Source organism: Oncorhynchus nerka, linkage group LG24 (assembly GCF_034236695.1).
Source record: "Oncorhynchus nerka isolate Pitt River linkage group LG24, Oner_Uvic_2.0, whole genome shotgun sequence".
NCBI lineage: Eukaryota > Metazoa > Chordata > Actinopteri > Salmoniformes > Salmonidae > Oncorhynchus > Oncorhynchus nerka.
Genome location: NC_088419.1, coordinates 37,582,732 through 37,602,717, shown reverse-complemented (window position 1 = coordinate 37,602,717; position 19,986 = coordinate 37,582,732). Strand labels below are relative to the sequence as shown.

The following is a 19,986-nucleotide window of genomic DNA, read 5'->3' as shown; positions in this document are numbered from 1 at the left end:
TTGAATCAATATAACTTACGGTCGCATGTCCCCAAGCAACATTGTTGGCTAGTCAGCGTTAGCCGGATAGCAGTGTCTTTCAACCCATGTTCCTTATCATATGGCTAACTTTAGTTAGCAGCTAACACCAGGGAACACAGTACTCAAACATACACCATATTCCAAGTACACCATATTTCAAGTCTACAAAGTAAAATACTAAGCTACGCGGCTAAAAAACGGACACGTCGATTGACTACAAGCAATTATTCTAGGAACACATGGGCCTCAAACCACGCCAGTTATACTACCAGTCCTTCCTTCCCGAGTCATTCACGTTAGGTCTATCCTGAAACACTTCATAATTCACTACACACCGGCCATCCAAAAGCTGAAATACAACAATCTAACGCATCAAACGTCTTGCATGCACTCTGATACAAAATACAGGGGATTTGATGCACACGTACAACATTTTGAAAAGAAATTCCGAAATTGGGAGCATGATCATAACCAACCTCAGTTAACAACGGCCAGGGAAGAGGCCGGAATCTCGCGAGAGGTAGCTAGAAGTACATCGCGCTAGGGAGTCATGGGATCGCGGAAGTAGCTGTGATTTTGAAGACTTGTTTTTCTCCATCCCCCAGCAGATAGTCTATTTCGAAAGCAAAAGTAATTAATTCATGCGAATACATAGGCAAATGAGAAGCATAAGTACGTCATGTTACAATGTATAGCTAGCTAACTTGTATATGTTTATATGTTGACATTACGCTTGTCACACAGAAATAACATCTTTGGTTGTCAGATAGCGGCTAGCCTAACGTTAGCTAGCTAGCCAAATATGTTTTTGTGTTAACTAGCATGTTATCTGCACTGTTTACGTGCCTGTACAAGTTCCAATGACAACTAGCTAATCGTTTTCCTAGCATTTCAACACATAGAAAGTTAGTTTGTTCACATTGCTTAAGTTAAGTGCAATGACCGGTGCCTCCACTTTCAAGTAATTGCTGGTCTTAAGTGATGTTCAGATTGACTGGTCTGTATAGTATAGTACGCAGGGCAGTCTGCAATGGCACAGAGGACATCGTGAAAGGCAAATTCTTCTACGCTGTGAGGAAAGGATTCAAACCTGGCGTTTACAAAACCTGGTGAGTTGTGGTGTAGTTGACTAGCTAGCTAATTGCAGCTGTGGTGTGTCTTAAAACTCATTGACATTTATACGATCATTTCTAGTCCCATTTATTTTCATAGAATTGCATGTGTCTACTTTTTTTTAGGGATGAATGTAAGAGCCAAGTCGACAAGTTCCCATATGCCAGCTACAAGAAGTTTGCAGCAGAAAAGGATGCATGGGCATTTGTCAGAAGCCTAGCAACCTCGATAACGCCAGACCTGTCAGAGGGTAGATACATTAGATGGCTATGTTCTTTCTCTATAGGTCGCTATACTGAAATGGCAATACGATGGGTGCTGATGTTACTGGCTCTAGGAATGGGCAGCACGTCTAATCATTAGACAACTAGTGCACCATTCAGGCATGGCAAAATCAGACTTGCACTCAGATCACAATATTATCTTTTAGGAGGCAGCTATGAGGCAACACTCCCTAGAAGAGCACCGAAGGCCCTTGAGTACATACCCATTGGTCAGAAGAGGCACTATGATCACATAGACGAGGAGGAGGTGTCCCCTGCCAAACAGAGTCAATACAGCAGCCCATCTTCAAAAAGCTCTGATGGATTCACCTACATTGGTACAGACATTCTCATTGGGTTATTAATGTTGCAGATTGAAATGGTCACTGTCAACGTTTTTGGGGTGAATAAAGGGGGGGGGAAACAAAGTGTTGTCTTTTCCTCCAGGGGATGCAGTGGTGGTGTACACAGATGGTTGCTGTTCAGGCAATGGGAAGGCCGGGGCCAGAGCTGGCATCGGAGTGTACTGGGGACGTGACCATCCTCTGTGAGTTGATTCAGGCCTGTTGGAAATTATACTTCAAGAGAGCTTGACACAATAGAGTCCAGAAGTGTTCATGTTGACTGTCTTTATTGTAGGAATGTAGCTGAACCCCTGGATGGAAGACAGACCAACCAGAGAGCCGAATTACAGGCAAGTACTGTGTTAATGTCATATTTGCTTTAGTTGTGAACTCTAAACCAGATTGTTATTATTTTCGACTCATTGAATTGCCACAGTTCCCTTTAGATTGTAACCAACCCCACGAGATGTAATCTCACGTTTTGCTTCTAAATAACAGGCAGCATGTAAAGCCTTGGAGCAGGCCAAAGAGATGAACATCAAGAAGTTGGTGCTTTATACAGACAGCAAGTTCACCATAAACGGTACATATGTGCTGCTTACAACACTCTACCAACACTATCAGCAAGGGCCTGACTAAATGTGGCATGGCATCATGTAATGCTGCAGGCTTGATGCTGCAGCTAATGTTACTAGCTAGGCCTACTGTGACCATTGGATGAGAAATCCAGAGGTCCCTCCCCTCTGACCTTCTCTTCCAATGGGTTTTGAGGAGGAGGTGAGGTGTATGCAATTAAGAAAATACATATGTCGGTGTTTTTTTCCATCAGGTGTCACCAGCTGGGTGAAGAACTGGAAGCTGAACAACTGGAGGCTCAACTCTGGTGGCCCCGTCATCAACAAAGAGCACTTTGAAAAACTTGACAAGCTGAATGAAGAGCTGGAGGTTGTATGGGTAAATATCAATGTTGCTCTACATATTTTCACTTCAGAGATTCAGTACGCAAGTGTTTTGAGTTTCAGACTAGAACAGTGGTTCCCAAACTAGGGGTCACGACCCCATGAGGACTTACCTGATTTGAAGATGTGATGGCAGGAGAAACTCCCAAAAGCCTGGTGAAATATTTTATATACGTTTATCATTATAAGTAATGTTTGTACCCTCATCTCAAAAACATTTGTGGTTAACCACACAAAAAAATGAACTGTGATGGAGTTGCCTTCACGAAATGCATTTATTTTGAAATGTATTTGTTCAAAGTATTTGTAAAGCAAGTTGGATGTCCTTAGTTCATTCAGTATTCCAGTTTCTATGTCGGTCCTCTTTGGGATTGGGTTGGCAGATCGCATCCAACTTTAAGGTGCATACACCGCCACATACTGTACTGTGTGAGACCAGTCACAGCCTACCTATATTACAATCTCTTCATTAGCACCACCAACTAACCCTGCAGTATATACCACCATTTCATAAAAATCACCACCCCATTAACTTCTGCAGTAAAATCTTATATACCCAGGTACTCCTCTGCAGCTGCCACCTACTAATTAAAAACCCACTACCCGATTCCTATACTTTGATCCTATCTGCTCCTGCACCATGCAAACGGCCTGGGAGGACAGGACACCTACACACTAACTCTTCTGAAGTTAGATCTCTTATACCAAAATACTTCTCTGCTATTTTTTCTATTTTCCCTGATTTATGTTAAGTTTCTGCAATACAGTTGGTAACCATTGCTATGAACACTCAGAAGCCAACCTTACTGAAGCATAAATCACTCATTGCCCTATTCCTCTGCTCTGACACAAATCTACTACACATCCTCTCAGGATCCCTCACCTTTGACTCCTCGCCCCATCCCCCTCTACTTTCTTCACTGCCTCAGCAAACGACACCTTCTGCACTACTCTGACTCTGGCCACTTCATCCTGCCTCTCTCGCACCGGACACCTCCGATCCCCAGCAACATGGGCCCCCCCTACAGTTGACACACACAACCTTTCCCACCAAAACTACACAATCCTCTTTCCCATACCCTCCTGCACACTTGTGACAGTTTCACCACACTCCCCACCGGGTCTGCGTCTTCCGGTGCTGGTACCCTTTGCAAATCTTCCGATGTAAAATCCTTTTGTCCCAAAAACGTTTCTGCCACAGTCATGTCCAGTTTCTTCGACTTCTTTGAGACTTGTGCTGTGCAGTTTATAACTGTGGCAATGAACGCGACCAAATCCACCTTTTTAACACGCGTTATCTTTTGTCTGACAGCAAACATTTACTACGGTCTGTGGTGTGTCCACTACCATCTCTTCACTAGCATCACTAGTGTTCTCAATTATTTTAAGCGCCCCCCGCATAGGAGATTCGATTGACCGCTCTAACTGTTGCCACCTCAATTTCCTTCACCCTTACCGGGCACTCCAGGAACTCAGGATCATGATCCCCACCACAATTGCAACACCATTGTTCTTCTACACACCGTTCTTCAGTATATTCTGTTCGTCTGCACACACTTGAAACATGGCCATATCCTTTAAAGTTTTTACACTGCAGTGGTTTGGGGACAAAAGCTCTTACGGCTTATTTTACTTAACCAAGCGTCACATACGGAGGTATTTACTCTTTTATCAAAAAACAACACGACTGACAGACTTTCTTCTTTCTCTCCATTTGCCCAGCGGGTCAGACGCCAGAAACCAACCACACCAGGAATTATTTTCAGGTTCTCAACCTGAACATCTGTCGTCACCCCTGAGATGACTCCTTTGACGGTTGTTCTACTCCAAAGTTCAAAACACAAAACTTCTGTTGTCCGGATTCTTTTGAGCCCCACTGCAATTCTTCCTCAGTTATTCAGAAATACAATGAATCAAAATAAGACCACTCCTTGTCACTCGGACTCCACTTTTCCAAGCGCATATACTTCACCATTTGACACCTCAAACGGGTTTTCCTCATGCATCCTTACTGAACAACCGCATCCCAACAAGAAACGATTCATTATCATTAACACACGTATCCTCTACTCAAATGTTTTGACAATTTCCTTTTTGTACTAGTTTTCAATACTACTGTTGTCCGTTCAGAATATTCGTCTTCACCAAATGTACTCGGCGCGCTGCTTAATTCCAACTCAATATCCACTTCCTCCGTCTTCCCGTTCACCTCCGAACCTCCCCTCTGTTCTGTTTAAAGTTGTTTAAGCATTAGAAGTCCAGCTCTCATACATCCCTGTAAGGATGAAGGGGTCCACCGTAGCTAGGATCAGGGCCACCCAGCAAGTCTGACGTCAGTGAAAAATTCGCTGCAGGTGAGAGGAGATGGCAGTGGATGTCCCACAGTCTGCAGTGAATGCCATGCAGGAGAAGGATCCCGACACACTAATAGTGAAGGTGGACTTTGTTGCGTTTTTATAGGGCAAGTGATGAATTGCATGAGTCAAACTAATACATCTAAGAAGCTAGACATCTAAGAAGCTAGATATGTGAAGGCGGCATAGATTTCTGGATCTCCAGGACTTTACAGCCGAAGTGTTACAGGGAGTACTGAATGAAGAGGTCCCCCCCCAGGTTCCTGAACCTGTGTAGTGATCTGAATAAACATTTAAACCTGACTGAAGGAGTACATTTTTATTTTATTTTTTTGAAATTCAGCGTAGTAGCGTGAATTTGGTTAGTGTTTTTGGTATTTAGTATGAATTTGTTCATTGGGGTCTTTTTTACTACCCCGTACAGTAGGTGGCAGGCATACACCTTATGAGTGTACTCTGCCAATAAACCTCGAAGAAGAAGCTCTCTTGCATCAACAAATGAGAGTGCCTTAAATTGGCTCGAAAATGCTGGCCTACACTTGACTGTTGCACTTGGATCCTTCCCATGGTGAATGGCTTCTGCCTCTACGCTGCTGCAAAATGTACCTTTTTTTTGAGACCATCCTCGGCTTGTTCTTCGGTGGCTAGCACATTAAGTGAGCAGTGGCGAGTATTCATGGACGCCAAAGGAAGCCGAAAACCATAAAACAATGTATCTTTCGTCTCTGTGTTTTATAATTTCACAACAATTCGCAAAAGGCTGAATGTATCTCACAGGAGAAAATATCAGAGCGAGTGAAACAGCGCCCCTCTTCAAGGGAAGCCAGCTTGGATTTGGTGATTGTCCTATCAAATACGTTGTTAACAGAAACAACTTCAATTGTTGCATCTCGTGTTGTCCTCCGGTGGCCAGCTAGCTAAAATTGTCCCTTTCCTAAATTAGCTATGGATGGAGACAGGGTTTTGGACTTGTGGTTTTACTGAATTCTCCATACTGGTCAATGATTATAACGCAGATTCTGATCCAACCATTAATTCATACATTGTTGTGCCCCTGTCCTGAGAGGATCAAAGTTCAACATGTACAGTAGATGGATGTAGAAGGCTAATGTTAACTAGCTAACGTGGCCCATGAAATGAAGTTAGGCAAGCAAGCAGGTAGCCGAGGACAACAAAAAATAAAAACGTGGTACTACATGACAGAGTGATAAACTGTTTCGTCAGCATGAAAGAGAGTGGTATCCTTTGCCAGCTCATATCTATGTGAAGCAGGATTCAGGGCTCTTGTCTGCGTCCGATCCAAACACTGAAGGATGAGACAGCAGTGACGAGGTGTGCATTATCGATCACGCGCCCCCCTGACTTTTGAGAACCTCCCCAGGACATTTATGTATACCCATCTCCTTAGTGGTGAGTTAAGAAGATCATAAATCCTCTGACTGTTTTTGAAATCGACTGTCATAGCCCCAAATAAAGGTTGATTGGGGTTGCAATACATTTCTGATATCGAAGTTGGGTCGTGGCCCAACAGACATTTGGGAACCCCTGCACTAGAACGTTCAGTCATGGATGATGCACAACTGAAATGACTAACAGTCCCCTTTTGCCTCTGACTATCTTCTCTCTCTTCTGTCTCCAGTTGCACATCCCGGGCCACGCTGGGTACCCAGGGAACGAGGAGGCCGACAGGCTGTCCAGAGCGGGAGCAGCGAAACACTTAGATTAGCCAAAGGAAAATGATCTCATTTACTGCTCCTGGGCAGTTCATTCAACATTTGGATTATGGTTTTGAATGGAATATGGGAATTATATATTGTCTGTTCTGTTGGGCTGCCATGTTCTAAATGTTATGAAATAACATATATTTCCATCCTGTTTGACATATTTATGGTTCTTTCTAAGTTAAGGAATGAATTCAGCTTGTGCTTGTACCATATTAACATTTCTCAATATTCCAAAATCATTCCATTCTGATCGATGAAACGGTTCTGTAACCACTGTGTAATGGTACACTTCAGACAGTAGATGGAGCTCTAGCTCATCAAAACAAATCCAATACCTCGGAATAGGACTGGCTCTCTGAATTACATTCCGTACTAGGCTCCTCTGTGGAAAGAGGATTCCTCACATAGAAGATGGATTTCTCTGGTTTCTATGTGAGACATGCTGCATGCTGTAAGATAAACGGCCACTTACGACATTTGTGTGTGTGATCTAAGGATTATTTGTCTTGCTCAAAAGCCCGTCTGTTACTAGGGCTAGTGGTCACATGAACGTTTCCCTCTTCTAAAGAAAAACAACACAAGCTTCAAAGATCATCTATTCATGTATACTCTGACATGAAATGATCTTGGTGATATTCTCTTTGACTAGTTGGTGCACAATTCCATCTTCTCCACTTTACTCAGTCAGCTCTTGGCAGATACTACTTAGTCTTTCAGTACGTGTCTCATCCATTCAGTAAGCTGGTGTCTAGACAGTGGGCCTATACGTGTGCGAGGGAAAATAATGACAGCTCTAGCGGAGAGAAATCTCCATATAGCCTTTCCCTCTGTGAGGTGGGTGATTGTAGAAAACCAGAGCACCAGGAATGAGTGTGCCTGTCTCTGACCTTAGCTGGCTGGCTTCTCCACGGCACACTCCCGGCTTGTCTGGAGATGTGAAGTCCTGCCTGGGGCTGGGTGTTGGGAGATACTGCGGCTGCAGTCGGAGGTCGATGCGAGACTGGGTGGAGAGGGGTCACGGGGGCTTCACCACATCAGACTGAAGCTCGTTAAGGGCTTTCGTCTCAACACATTTGCTCCATCAGCAAATATGCTGCTCAGGCATTCATCTGTTTGACACCGCCTCTTCTATTTGGCTCTTGTGGCTAACTAGCTCTTGTCGCCTAGTTGTTTCGTTTCGCTTGCCAAGCTCAGGGCAGGTCAGTCACGGCGGGTGACCGAAGAGATTTCTGCGTTGGTTACTGTTAAGAGCGCTGGGTGTTGTCTGCATGAGTAACTCACAATAAAATCTAGATTTCAAGATGGTGTTCTATCAGGGTGTTGACTGCCACAGTGAAAGATATTGCAAAGCCCTGTGGTTATACAGACAATCCATTTGAATCTGTTCTTGTTTTTGGTATAATATTGAGTTCTCTGTGTGTGGCTGGAGGATAAGTATCTAACGCTATTCATCCATGTGAGATGCAGGGGAGGAGTAGTAGACTGAGTCCTGAGCCCTAGTCGTTACCGCACATCTGGTGCCGACGCAGTTCAGAGACTGCTGGCAGCTGACTCTTTTCATGTGCATTAGAAGATGTATGGAGAATGATTCTCTCCTAACGAATCCAGCAATTGTGTGTGTGTGTGACTGGTGGGAAACATCAAGGGAAGCCACTCTTTGTGGAAGGCAGAGGGAGTCACAATCAAACATCGTGGCAGCCGCCTCTGTGGAGCAAAAGCGGCACCTCGGAACAGAACTGACATCTGTTTCCATGACAGCTGTCTGGATCAGCCTAACTAACTCCTGCCTTAGAACTAATGTGACCGTTTGATTTCGCAGTGAAAGGAAAGACATTCTGTCAGCAGTACTCACTCAGTATTGTTTGGTTTCCGCGAATCGAGAGGGAGTCGAACAACAAGTTAGTTTTTATCATCTCAACAGGGTGAGCTAATGCCTTTCAACCTGCTGTCGTCATTGGACATTAATTGGAGGTGGGGAAATAAGGGACCGACATGAAGGGAATAGGAGGTGAACAATGTCGAGAGAGACTCTTCATAAGCAAGAGAAGAAAGGAGAAGTGAGAAGAGAATGTGCACATGCAAAGAAACTTGGAAGCTAAAGTAATTGAAAAGTATGAGCAGATGAATCTCGCCACCCACTGTGCCACGGGAGGTTACTTCATCAGCCTCATTAGTATCTCTCTGTCCCTCTCTTTACCGGCATTCAGTCTCTCCCACCGTCCCTCTTTTTCTGTCTCCCGGCCTCTCATGCTGTCTCTCTCTCTCCCACCGTCCCTCAGCAACCTACTCCTCTCCTCCTCCCCTTCTTACCTCCATCCCCTCCTCCTCCCACACGTCTTCCTCTCGCCTCATCCTCCTCCCCTCTCTGGTAAGTGTCGGGCACGACTGGCAGACAGGCATCCAGGCCCTGTCTTGGCATGGTGCCCCTGGAGTAGACCCTGTGAGGCTGGGTTACTGTAGGCAGTAGCCAGGCCCAGTGTGGTCACCTCAGAGCCTGACAGCTCACTCCCAGAGACATGCACCGCTGGCAGAGGGGGGAGGGCAGCGCCAGCCTGCTGTTTGCATGTGAGCCATACCCAAGAGGGTGCTTGACAAGGTGAGAGGCTGGCACTGCGGTACTCTGCAGCTCCTCCTCTCAAGGCTGCCTCCAGACCCCCCCTCCCTCCTCGGAACACACCTGCTCAGGAAGAGGAACACTCTCCTAACTCATCCTGTAGCTTGTCGAAAATTGCAGGTATCAGATGGGGTTTTGTGTCCATCTGAGAATAGCAGACAGATGGTTTAGCCCAGTTTCTTACTCTCTGTAGATTAGACGTATCGATCAATTAGTCTTCACTTTCTACCATCTAATTACACAAGATCCATAAAAAGTAACAAGGTTCAGTTGATAAAATGTCCCCCCCTAAACCAGTGTTTGTGGGTCCTCATCGAGACAAAATTTGGAGACTGAACACTGTGGTCATGAATTTTGAATTCTATAAGCACGTTAGCTCTATTGTCTAGCTGAGAGGCAGAGTTTTCTCCACTCGAGCTAGGAAAACTCCACACTGGTAAACTGTCAGTCTGTGTCTTAGTCCTGCTGTTCAACCCATTGCTTGATTAGGAGTCTGAGAACAAGGCATTAGCTTGTGCCAGCATAGAGACATTTTTAAGTCTCTCTTCTCCACAGGCTGCTTGGGATGAAAAGCTCCAGTTTGTGCCTGTGGAAAGAGAACGGCCTTGAAGTTGTACTGTCCCCTGCTGGCTTGTATAAAAACATCTACACAGGCTCGCCGCAGTAAGAAATAACTATTGTGAGAGTATTTTGACTGAGTTTTACCTGGACACAGTCTAGCATAGCAAGGCAGCGAAGTTTGGTCTAGAATTGTTAAAAATTGTAGTAATTACTCTCATCACAGATAGAGGACACATTGTGAACAAGGGGTTTCTTTGTAATGTTCAGGTCTGAGGCAGTTGGACTGGCAAGGTTACTGAAACATTAGAACATAGGGATCAGTGCTTTGTGCAGAATGTGTACATTGACTTCAGGGTCACGATAACATTTCTTTAGATTAAAGGGGCAGGGCAGTTATGTGATTTTCCTTTTTTGATATTTCGATCCCCGTGTGGAAATAACACTGACATTGTGAAAAATGATGCCCTTTCTGTATAAGAGCTGTTTGAAACATATGCCTGGATATTCGGTCACTTCAGGTGGTATGAAACTTTTGTCCCACATCATATGATGTCACAATGTGATCTGTTTATAATAGACCAATGTCTGTTCATCTGGCTAAGGATGGTCTAAAGCACACCCCCTATCAGCCAATCAGGGCGGTGCATGTAAATATCTTTAATGTGTTTCATAACGCCCACACAATCAGACTGAGCAATTCAAGGGCCAAAGGAAGTTCAGGGAAATAAATGCTAAAAAAAAAAAAAATGAAATAAGCACACACACTGATTAGACATGCAGCGATGATATAAAACATAAAATGACAAAGACTGCGTGGGTTCAGCTTATCATTTTCCTTTTGTTGGTTTCTTATGTTGAGTCAGAGAGAAAGATAAGTCACATAACATATCATACTGCTACCAAATGCAACCTTCATGTTGCCTTGGAGATATGTTGTCCTGCCAGCATGCAACTGTGTCAATGGAACTGTGTTTGTACCAGTCTTGTCTTTCTCTTTGAGAATGCTATATAAACCACATTATTTATAGATCGTTATCATACAGAGCCTGTTGCAGTTGTAGTAGGTGTGTTGATAATATGTACTCAGGAGAACACATATCAAGTGCAACAGTAGGGCACTAATGACAATGATCTGTGCGCCTGTCTGGCATGGAATGACTTTGTCATGTCTGGGAAGAGCCATCTATCTGTGGACCAGCTGAGGGTATGTCTGCCAGCCCCCCTCTCCTCCTACACTGTACCCTTCAGCATGGTCCTGCAGCTTTCAGCACTCCTTCCAGAGAACAAAACGGGGAGTATCAGCCGTCCAGGGTAAATAAAAAGAGCGAGAGAGAGAGAAGGAGAAAAAAGACACAGAAAGAGAGGATTGGGGGGGGGGGGGGGGGGGGGGGGGACAAATGGTCCCATTAAAGTCAGCAGCTGCTTGCTCGCCTGTGCTCGAGCCGGTCCAGTCGGCCCTGCCGTCCCATAATGATGCCAAGGTCAGGCGGGCCGTGCAGCGCGTCGCTGCAGTGCCATCCATCACCCGCCAGGGCTCTAATTATCCTGCAGATCCCTAACCAAGCGTGAGATGTCATTACGCAGATGGGAGCTCCTCTAGCTCTCTCTTTCTCTGGCCGTGTTTGTGTGTGTGGGGGGGGTTGACAGGAGGAGGAGGACAGGGCTGTCACCCAGCTCTCGGTACATCCAGTGCCTCGGAATTGTCATTAGACGGGGCAATGTAGCTCAAAATAGCAAAACAAAAAGCTGCATTCTCAGAACATAATGATTCAATATTTCTGTACTGCACTACTACACAAAGCTGATGTCGACAAGCTTAGCCAGACCAGCAGAGCATCAAAATGATTGTAGGACAAGCCCGGGTCCATCCTAGTACTTTCCCCTCCATATCTCATGGCAGCGTTTATTCTTCTCAGCACCAGAAAGAAAACACCCCCAAAAACGATTTGTTGCTGTGAAAACATTGCGTTGAGTAAGTCAGAAAAATCTTCGTAATGCTTCTCTCACGGAGGCTAAAGAAAGAGATTTAATTGCTGCTATCAGCTTTTGAACCTAGTTTACCCTCACGCCCCAGGCTTTCCCTGTGCAGCACCTCGAGCACATATTTCATCGTAATGAGAGGTGAATTCAGGGAAGAAACTGTGGGGTGCAGGAACCCAACTGAGAAGAACTGTGTTAGGGGGGGGGGGCGTGACAGGAAGGAGCAGAGGAGATGGAGAAGACAGACTGAGGGAAAGATGTGAGAGACCCAGGGAAATGAGTGAGGCACTGAAAGAGAGAGAGGAGGGGCAAGAAGAAGTGAGAAGAAATCGGAGCGACGCTAGGAAAAACCTGTGAGGAAGTAGATGAGAAAAGAACAGACAGGATAGAATAAGAGGAGCAGGAATGAGTGACACAAAGAGAAAAGACAAGCAGAGGTGAGAAGAGACTTGTGCAAGAGGGAGTGTTTGAGGAGGGTGAGGAGACAGTAGGTCATAGGGGGTAGAGACTGGAGAGAGGAAGGGGTTGTTGATAGGAGAGGTCAGGAGGAGAGGAGAAGGCTTTTAGTCATATTATTGGCTGCAACAGTACTCACCGCTCCTGTATTCACTGTAGCGTTAGACAGACATGGGAGTTGCTCCATAGGTCCCCCTGCCTGATAATCCAGTCTGTGACACGCAACACCCATTTCTATTAGATGTTATTGGGATTCAGTGAGCGGCTTCCCTCCGTCTCTTTCTCTCACACACGCCCTTCCCGGCGCACACACACGTTTGGTCTCAATCTGGGGTGTTAAAATGTTGGTCAGACATCACACACATGAGGTTTAGCAGCAATACAGCACGTACAGACAGACAGACAGAAAGAGGGGGGGGGGGGTTTACTAAGCAATATGGAAGTGTTTTTAGGTAATTTCAAGGATGATTTTGATATTGATTTTTGAATTTTAAGTATAATTTTTTCTTTTTTTTTTGATGATGAAAAAGAAAATTGGTCCTTACACACACTTTAAGTAACAGATTAACTATATGGAGCAACAGATAATCCCCCCCAAAAAATCTAAAGGAAGTGTCTGTCTTATATCTGAGAGACATAAGAAAGATTGGTCCCATGTTTCATGAGCTGAAATGAAAGATTCCAGAATTTTTCCATAGGCACAAAGTGTGTTTCTCTCACATTTTGTGCACACATTTGTTTAAATCCCTATTAGTGAGCATTTCTCCTTTGCCAATATCATCCATCCACCTGATAATATCGACGTATACACTGATTCGGTGAGTGAGTTTATAAGGAAGTGTATAGGAGATGTTGTAACCACTGTGACTATTCAAACCTACCCTAACCAGAAACCATGGATAGGCGGCGGAATTCGCACAAAACTGAAAGCACAAACATTTAACCATGGAAAGGTGACTGGGAATATGGTTGAATACTAACAGTGTAATCTTACCATCCGCAAGGCAATCAAACACGCAAAATGTCGGTATAGAGACGAAGTGGAGTCGCAATTCAACGGCTCAGACACAATATGTATGTGGCAGGGTCTACATACAATCACAGATTACAAAAGGAAAACCAGCCACGTCATAGACACCGAGGTGTTGCTTCTAGACAAATTAAGCACCTTCTTTGCCCGCTTTGAGAATAATACAGTGCCACCAAGGACTGTGGGCTCTCCTTCTCTGTGGCCGATGTGAGTAAGACATTTAAACACGTTTATCTTCGCAAGGCAGCCGGCCCCGACGGCATCCCTAGCCGCGTCCTCAGAGCATGCGCAGACCAGCTGACTGGTGTGTTTACGGACATATTCAATCTCTCCCTATCCCAGTCTGCTATCCCCACATGCTTCAAGATGGCCACCACTGTTCCTGTTCCCAAGAAAGCTAAGGTAACTGAACTAAATGACTATCGCCCCGTAGCACTCACTTCTGTCATCATGAAGTGCTTTGAGAGACTAGTCAAGGATCATATCACCTCCACTTTACCTGTCACACTAGACCCACTTCCATTTGCTTACCGCCCCAATAGGTCGACAGACGATGCAATCGCAATCACACTGTACACTGCCCTACCCCATCTGGACAATAGGAATACCTATGTAAGAATGTTGTTCATTGACTAGCTCAGCATTCAACACCATAGTACCCTCCAAGCTTATCATTAAGCTTTAGGCCCTGGGTCTCAACCCCGCCCTGTGCAATTGTGTCATGGACTTCCTGACAGGCCAGGTGGTGAAGGTAGGAAACAACATCTCCACGTCGCTGATCCCCAACACTGGGGCCCCACAAGGGTGCGTGCTCAGCCCCTCCTGTGCTCCCTGTTCACCCATGACTGCGTGGCCATGCACGCCTTCAACTCAATCATCAAGTTTGCAGACGACACAACAGTAGTAGGCTTGATTACCAACAACAACGAGACAGCCTACAGGGAGGGGGTGAGGGCTCGGAGTGTGGTGTCAGGAAAATAACCTCTCACTCAACGTCAACAAAACAAAGGAGATGATCGTAGACTTCAGGAAACAGCAGAGGGAGCACCCCCTATCCACATCGACGGGACAGCAGTGGAGAAGGTGGAAAGTTTTAAGTTCCTTGGCGTACACATCACGGACAAACTGAAATGGTCCACCCACACAGACAGTGTGGTGAAGAAGGCACAACTGCAGCTAACTGATTAAGGACTGTTGTAAGGGGTTTTCAGGGGTTTTACTCCTTACAAATCATGTATATTTCACCTTAATTTCCCTTAAATGCAAAATTGAAAACATTAAAAAGAAAAATCAAGGATATTGGGTATGTACACATGCTTAAGTTTTCCAACTAAGAATTAAGTCTGAATTAAAATATTTGGAATGACCCTGGAGAAACACCAAACTCAGTTCACTTTAAAGAAGTTAAACCACATCAGCGATACGCTATCCTTTAGATTCTAAGAAAATAAAAGACACTGTCTCAAATTGAATTCATCAGAATTTATATAGCAGGTGAAAGCCTTATTATTAAAGCCGTATTTATTTATTTATTTTTCGCATCCCTCTAATGGGCTTAAATACTTTTGCCCCCCCCCAACCCCTTTTCTCACTCCAAGTGTATCTTCTCTCTCACCTCACCCTCTCTCCTGTCTTCTCCTCTCTTTTCCTCTATATCTGCACCTTCCTCTTCCTCTCTCTTCCCCCTCTCTGCTCTTCCCCCCTCTCAATACTTTATCTCTCATCTCTACTCTCTCTCCTCTCTCTTGTCTTTCCCTCCCTCTCCTCTCTTCCCCCTCCCTCTCCTATCTTCTGCTCTCCTCTGCTCCACTCTCTCTCCCTCTCTCCCCCTCCCTCTCCTATCTTCTGCTCTCCTCTGCTCCACTCTCTCTCCTCTCTTCCCCCTCCCTCTCCTATCTTCTGCTCTCCTCTGCTCCACTCTCTCTCCTCTCTTCCCCTCCCCTCTCCTATCTTCCCTCCTCCTATCTTCTCCCTCTCCTATCTGCTCTCTGCTCCACTCTCCTCCTCTCTTCCCCTCCCTCTCCTATCTTCTGCTCTCCTCTGCTCCACTCTCTCTCCTCTCTTCCCCTCCCTCTCCTATCTTCTGCTCTCCCTCTCTTCCCTCCCCTCCTCTCTCTCTCCTCTGCTCTCTCCCCCTCCCTCCCTCTCCTATCTTCTGCTCTCCTCTGCTCCACTCTCTCTCCTCTCTTCCCCGCTCATAGTTCTCTCTTCCACTCCCACTCCCCTTCCTTCAGGGTGCACACAGGTGCTTTTCCACCACAGATACTGGCCCTCATATAAAACAGACACAACACAGATACAGTGGTTGCATGACAATATGTAGCCTTGTTCACATTGCTTTACAACTGTTAGATGTATCATGAAATTGAATTATTTCAATCAAATGTGCTGACTTGGTCTTGACGTATGGCAGTCGATACTGTATCTCGCTTAAGATAGGGTAGGTAAAGGTCTGTGTACCAAACTTCAGATGTACTCCTGAAGTCTGGGGTGACATTAATTAGCCTCAGCTCTGTGGAGTTGTCTTTAGTGTATGAAACTAAATGGAAGATGAACAGGAAATTACAGGTTACTAAAAGTAGACCCAGTGTTTCCTCCACACTTATTCGGTAGCGGCGGCGTTCAGACCCCTAGACGTTTTTCACATTCTGTTACATTACAGCCTTATTTTAATTGGATTCAATTGCCCCCCCATCAGTCTACACACAATACCCCATAATGACAAAGTAAAAATGGGTTTTTAGACTTTTTTGCTATGAAATATCACATTTACAAACGTATTCAGACGTATTCAGACCCTCTACTCAGTACTTACAGCCTCGAGTCATCGTATGTATGACGCTACAAGCTTGGCACACCTGTATTTGGAGAGTTTATTCCATTCTTCTATGCAGATCTTCTCAAAATCTGTCAGGTTGGATGGGGAGTGTCGCTGCACAGCTATTTTCAGGTCTCTCCAGAGATGTTAGATCGGGTTCAAGTCCGGGCTCTGGCTGGGCCACACAAGGACATTCAGAGACTTGTCCCAAAGCCACTAGTGCGTTGTCATGGCTGTGTGCTTAGGGCTGTTGTTCTGTTGGAAGGTGAACCTTCGCCCCAGTGTGAAGTCCTGCTCTGGAGCAGGTTTTCATCAAGGATCTCTCTTTACTTTGCTCCATTTATCTTTCTCACGATCCTGACTAGTCTCCCAGTCCCTCCTGCTGAAAAACCACCACCATGATGCCACCACCATGCTTCACCGTAGGAATGGTGCCAGGTTTCCTCCAGACATGACGCTTGGCATTCGGGCCAAAGAGTTCAATCTCGGTTTCATCAGACCAGAGAATCTTGTTTCTCATGGTCTGAGAGTAATTGTATGTGCCTTTTACTGAGGAGGGGCTTCCGTGGCCACTCTACCATAAAGGCCTGATTGGTGGAGTGCTGCAGAGATGGTTGTCCTTCTGGAAGGTTATCCCATCTCCACAGAGGAACTGACAGAGTGACCATCGGATTCTTGGTTCGACTACGGCCCTTCTCTCCCGATTGCTCAGTTTGGCCCGGGCGGCCAGCTCGAGGAAGAATTTGGTGGTTCCAAACTTCTTCCATTTAACAATGATGGAGGCCACTGTGTTCCTGGGGACCTTCAATGCTGCAGAAATGTTTTGGTACCCTTTCCCAGATCTGTGCCTCGACATAATCCTGTCTTGGAGCTCTACGGACAATTCCTTCGACCTCATAGCATGTTTATTTTTTTATCTGACACGCACTGTCAACTATGGGACCTTATATAGACAGGCGTGTGCCTTTCCAAATCATGTCCAATCAAGTTGTAGAAACATCTTAAGAATAATCAATGGTACAAGATGCGCCTGAGCTCAATTTCGAGTCTCATAGCAAAGGGTCTGAATACTTATGTAAATGTTTAGTTAGTTTTTTTTCTATATATATATATATATATACATTTGCAAAAATATAATAGGCTATGTTTAATGGATCCCCTTTTGCCTTTTAAAATTAAGGGACATTTAAGAGGCCAATTGTTTAATTTAAGGGGAATTGATATGTTTTAAGGGAAAATGAAGGTACATTTAATACTAATTTAAGGCAGTCCTGTTTCCTAGTGCATACACAAATACTTAAGTTATGATCAGTAAGTGGTTTGTAAGGGAATATATTAAACATTTTATGAAGGATCTTATGTCACGTATATGCAAGGAGTCAGGAAGCAGGTGCAGAAGGAGAGTTTAATAACAATGATGCAAGGCAAATGAACAGAATGCAAACTGAATGCGTAGTGAACATGAAAACAAACCAATACTGCCTGATGACTGAGGCTGCTGAGTGCTAAATAAAGGAAAGGTAATCAAGGTGATAATGGAGTCCAGGTGTGTGTAATGATGGGGAGCAGGTGTGCGTAATAATGGTTGCCAGGGCTGGTGGTTAGTAGACCGGCAACGTCGAGCGCTGGAGAGAGAGAGCGGGAGTAGGCTGACATCTTATGAATCATTATTACATACTTTTTTTTCTATAAATGCGTGACTACCGGTAACTAGCTTAGTAATATTTACAAATTTGGGAGTAATGATTAATAATTAAGTGAAAATGCCCTCAAAGCTGGTGTTTGGAGGATATATTGGCACGGTTGTTGTAAACCGTGTGTCACGTTCTGACCCTAGTTCTTGTGTTATTTGTTTGTTTTAGTTGGTCAGGACGTGAGTTGGGTGGGCATTCTATGTTTTGTGTTTCTAGGTTGGTTTTCTGTGTTCGGCCTAGTATGGTTCTCAATCAGAGGCAGGTGTCGTTAGTTGTCTCTGATTGAGAATCATACTTAGGTAGCCTGGGTTTCACTGTTGTTTCGTGGGTGATAGTGTCTGTGTTTGTCGCCACACTGTACTGTTTTGGTTTGTTCACGTTTATTGTTTTTTGTATTCATAGTGTTCAGTTTGTTTTTTAAATAAACAACCATGGACACTTACCACGCCGCATCTTGGTCCGATCCTTGCTACACCTCCTCTTCAGACGAAGAGGAGGAAAACCTTTACACCGTGCCAATATGTCCTCCAAACATCGGCTTCGAGGGCATTATCACATTTATACAAGGGGTTACCAACATATTCAAATAATGTTTTACATATTTTAATTCAAAATGTTATGTTGATGAATTTATTCATATTATTTCATCCTTCCACAATATATAATCCCGACACAAATCTAGGGTTGCTACCCAAGCCGGCTGGTCGTTCATTCTTTCGGTTCTGTTGTCAGAGACGCGACCCAGTCGTTAAGTCTTTTTGTTCTTTATCTATGGAAGTGACCCAGTCGTTTGTTCTAAATTCCCTATTGCCGTACTGGCTGGCAACATTCTTATCCCTTGCTTGCTAGCTAGCCAACTATGGCTAAATTACAGTCACGTCAAACAGTGCAGCGAGATTAACAACAAAGTAGCTGCATTTGCGTTTGTTTAAGATGTTTTCTAGTGACATTTATTTGGATACATCCTTAACAATGTGCTAATGATGCATCGTTTCACCTGACATAGAAAATGTGCTCTCTCGTCAGGACACTGTTGTTCAGAGGAGCTAACCAACAATACAGCTAACTTAATAACTTCAAACTGAAGCTGGGAAGACAACAAACTAGCTGCACTTTGCTTCGTTTTTTTCCTGTTTTCTATTGACATTTATTTTGTATTACATCCAGAACAATTATGCCGATTCATGATTTCGTCTGGCTGAGAAAAGCTGCCTGCCTGTCTGTCTCATCCTGACTCCCGACACATTCATTACTATGGGACAGCTGGAGGTCGAATTTCAATACGGAACATTTTTGAAAATATAAGAGAAAGACGGCAAGGTTTAAAAACAAATCTCCGCTATTGAAAACCAATTGCTAGTCTAAAAGGAATGGAATATAATGTCTAGATGCTTTTTACAGTGGAGATCAAGTTTATAAATTGCCTGGCTGGGCTGATGAGACAGTGGATTGCGCAGTGAGATGGAATAGAGTAGATAGGCATTTCACGGTGGTAACTTGTGGAACAGACACAGTCTGAAATGCGGTTTTAACCAATAAGTATCCAGGATTTGACCCACCCGTTATATAAATTAATAAAATATTTACTAAACCATTATAGATGCTTTATTACAAGGTGTTATTATAAAGTGCTTCCCTATAAGGTTTTATGAATACTTGAATTACTTTGATTTGAGGATTTAAATCCATTTAGGCTATTATATTAAATTCATGTTTAAAACAGTCAGTTGGACTTCATGTGGAACACAGAAGTGTGGCAGGTGTGTGGACAAGCAAGCGGTCTGGACTGGAGAATTCCCTTTACTATTCCACAGGGGTTAACTCTGTACAAATTCCAATCCCATAGCCTTTCCCTAGTGCCTTTGGAGCTGAGATGATAAGACCTCTACAGAAGGATAATGTGGACTGGTTGGTTGAGGACATAGCCAGACACAGACCATAGCCAACCAAGGCTTGACTTCCTCTGTTGCTCATCAGTGAAAAGTAGGGGCCTGCTGTCAAGTTAATTAGGTCCCTGAGAGATTCCAATCTGATGGCACCAGGCCAAGCCAGTGT

The 19,986-nt window shown here is 44.5% G+C and overlaps 2 protein-coding genes across 3 annotated transcripts in view; one reads left to right on the top strand and one right to left on the bottom strand.

The window, feature by feature from the left end:
* The window catches only part of rps7 (ribosomal protein S7), a 192,412-nt gene that overhangs the window by 3,586 nt on the left and 168,840 nt on the right, over positions 1 to 19,986 (bottom strand). Inside the window, exon 1 of one of the 2 annotated variants that reach the window (XM_029631748.2) lies at positions 498 to 557. The exons of the other annotated variant lie outside the window; for it this stretch is intronic. The gene's annotated coding sequence lies outside the window, so the exon portion shown is untranslated. Of the gene's footprint in view, positions 1 to 497; positions 558 to 19,986 lie in introns of those variants that run through there. 2 annotated transcript variants of the gene reach the window in all.
* On the top strand, positions 629 to 7,254 carry LOC115107943 (ribonuclease H1-like). Its single transcript, XM_065008868.1, has 8 exons — positions 629 to 1,130; positions 1,260 to 1,384; positions 1,565 to 1,735; positions 1,845 to 1,944; positions 2,037 to 2,095; positions 2,244 to 2,324; positions 2,571 to 2,695; positions 6,694 to 7,254. Exons 1-8 carry the CDS (start codon positions 1,003 to 1,005, stop codon positions 6,778 to 6,780), a joined length of 876 nt encoding a protein of 291 aa, XP_064864940.1. The 5' UTR covers positions 629 to 1,002; the 3' UTR covers positions 6,781 to 7,254.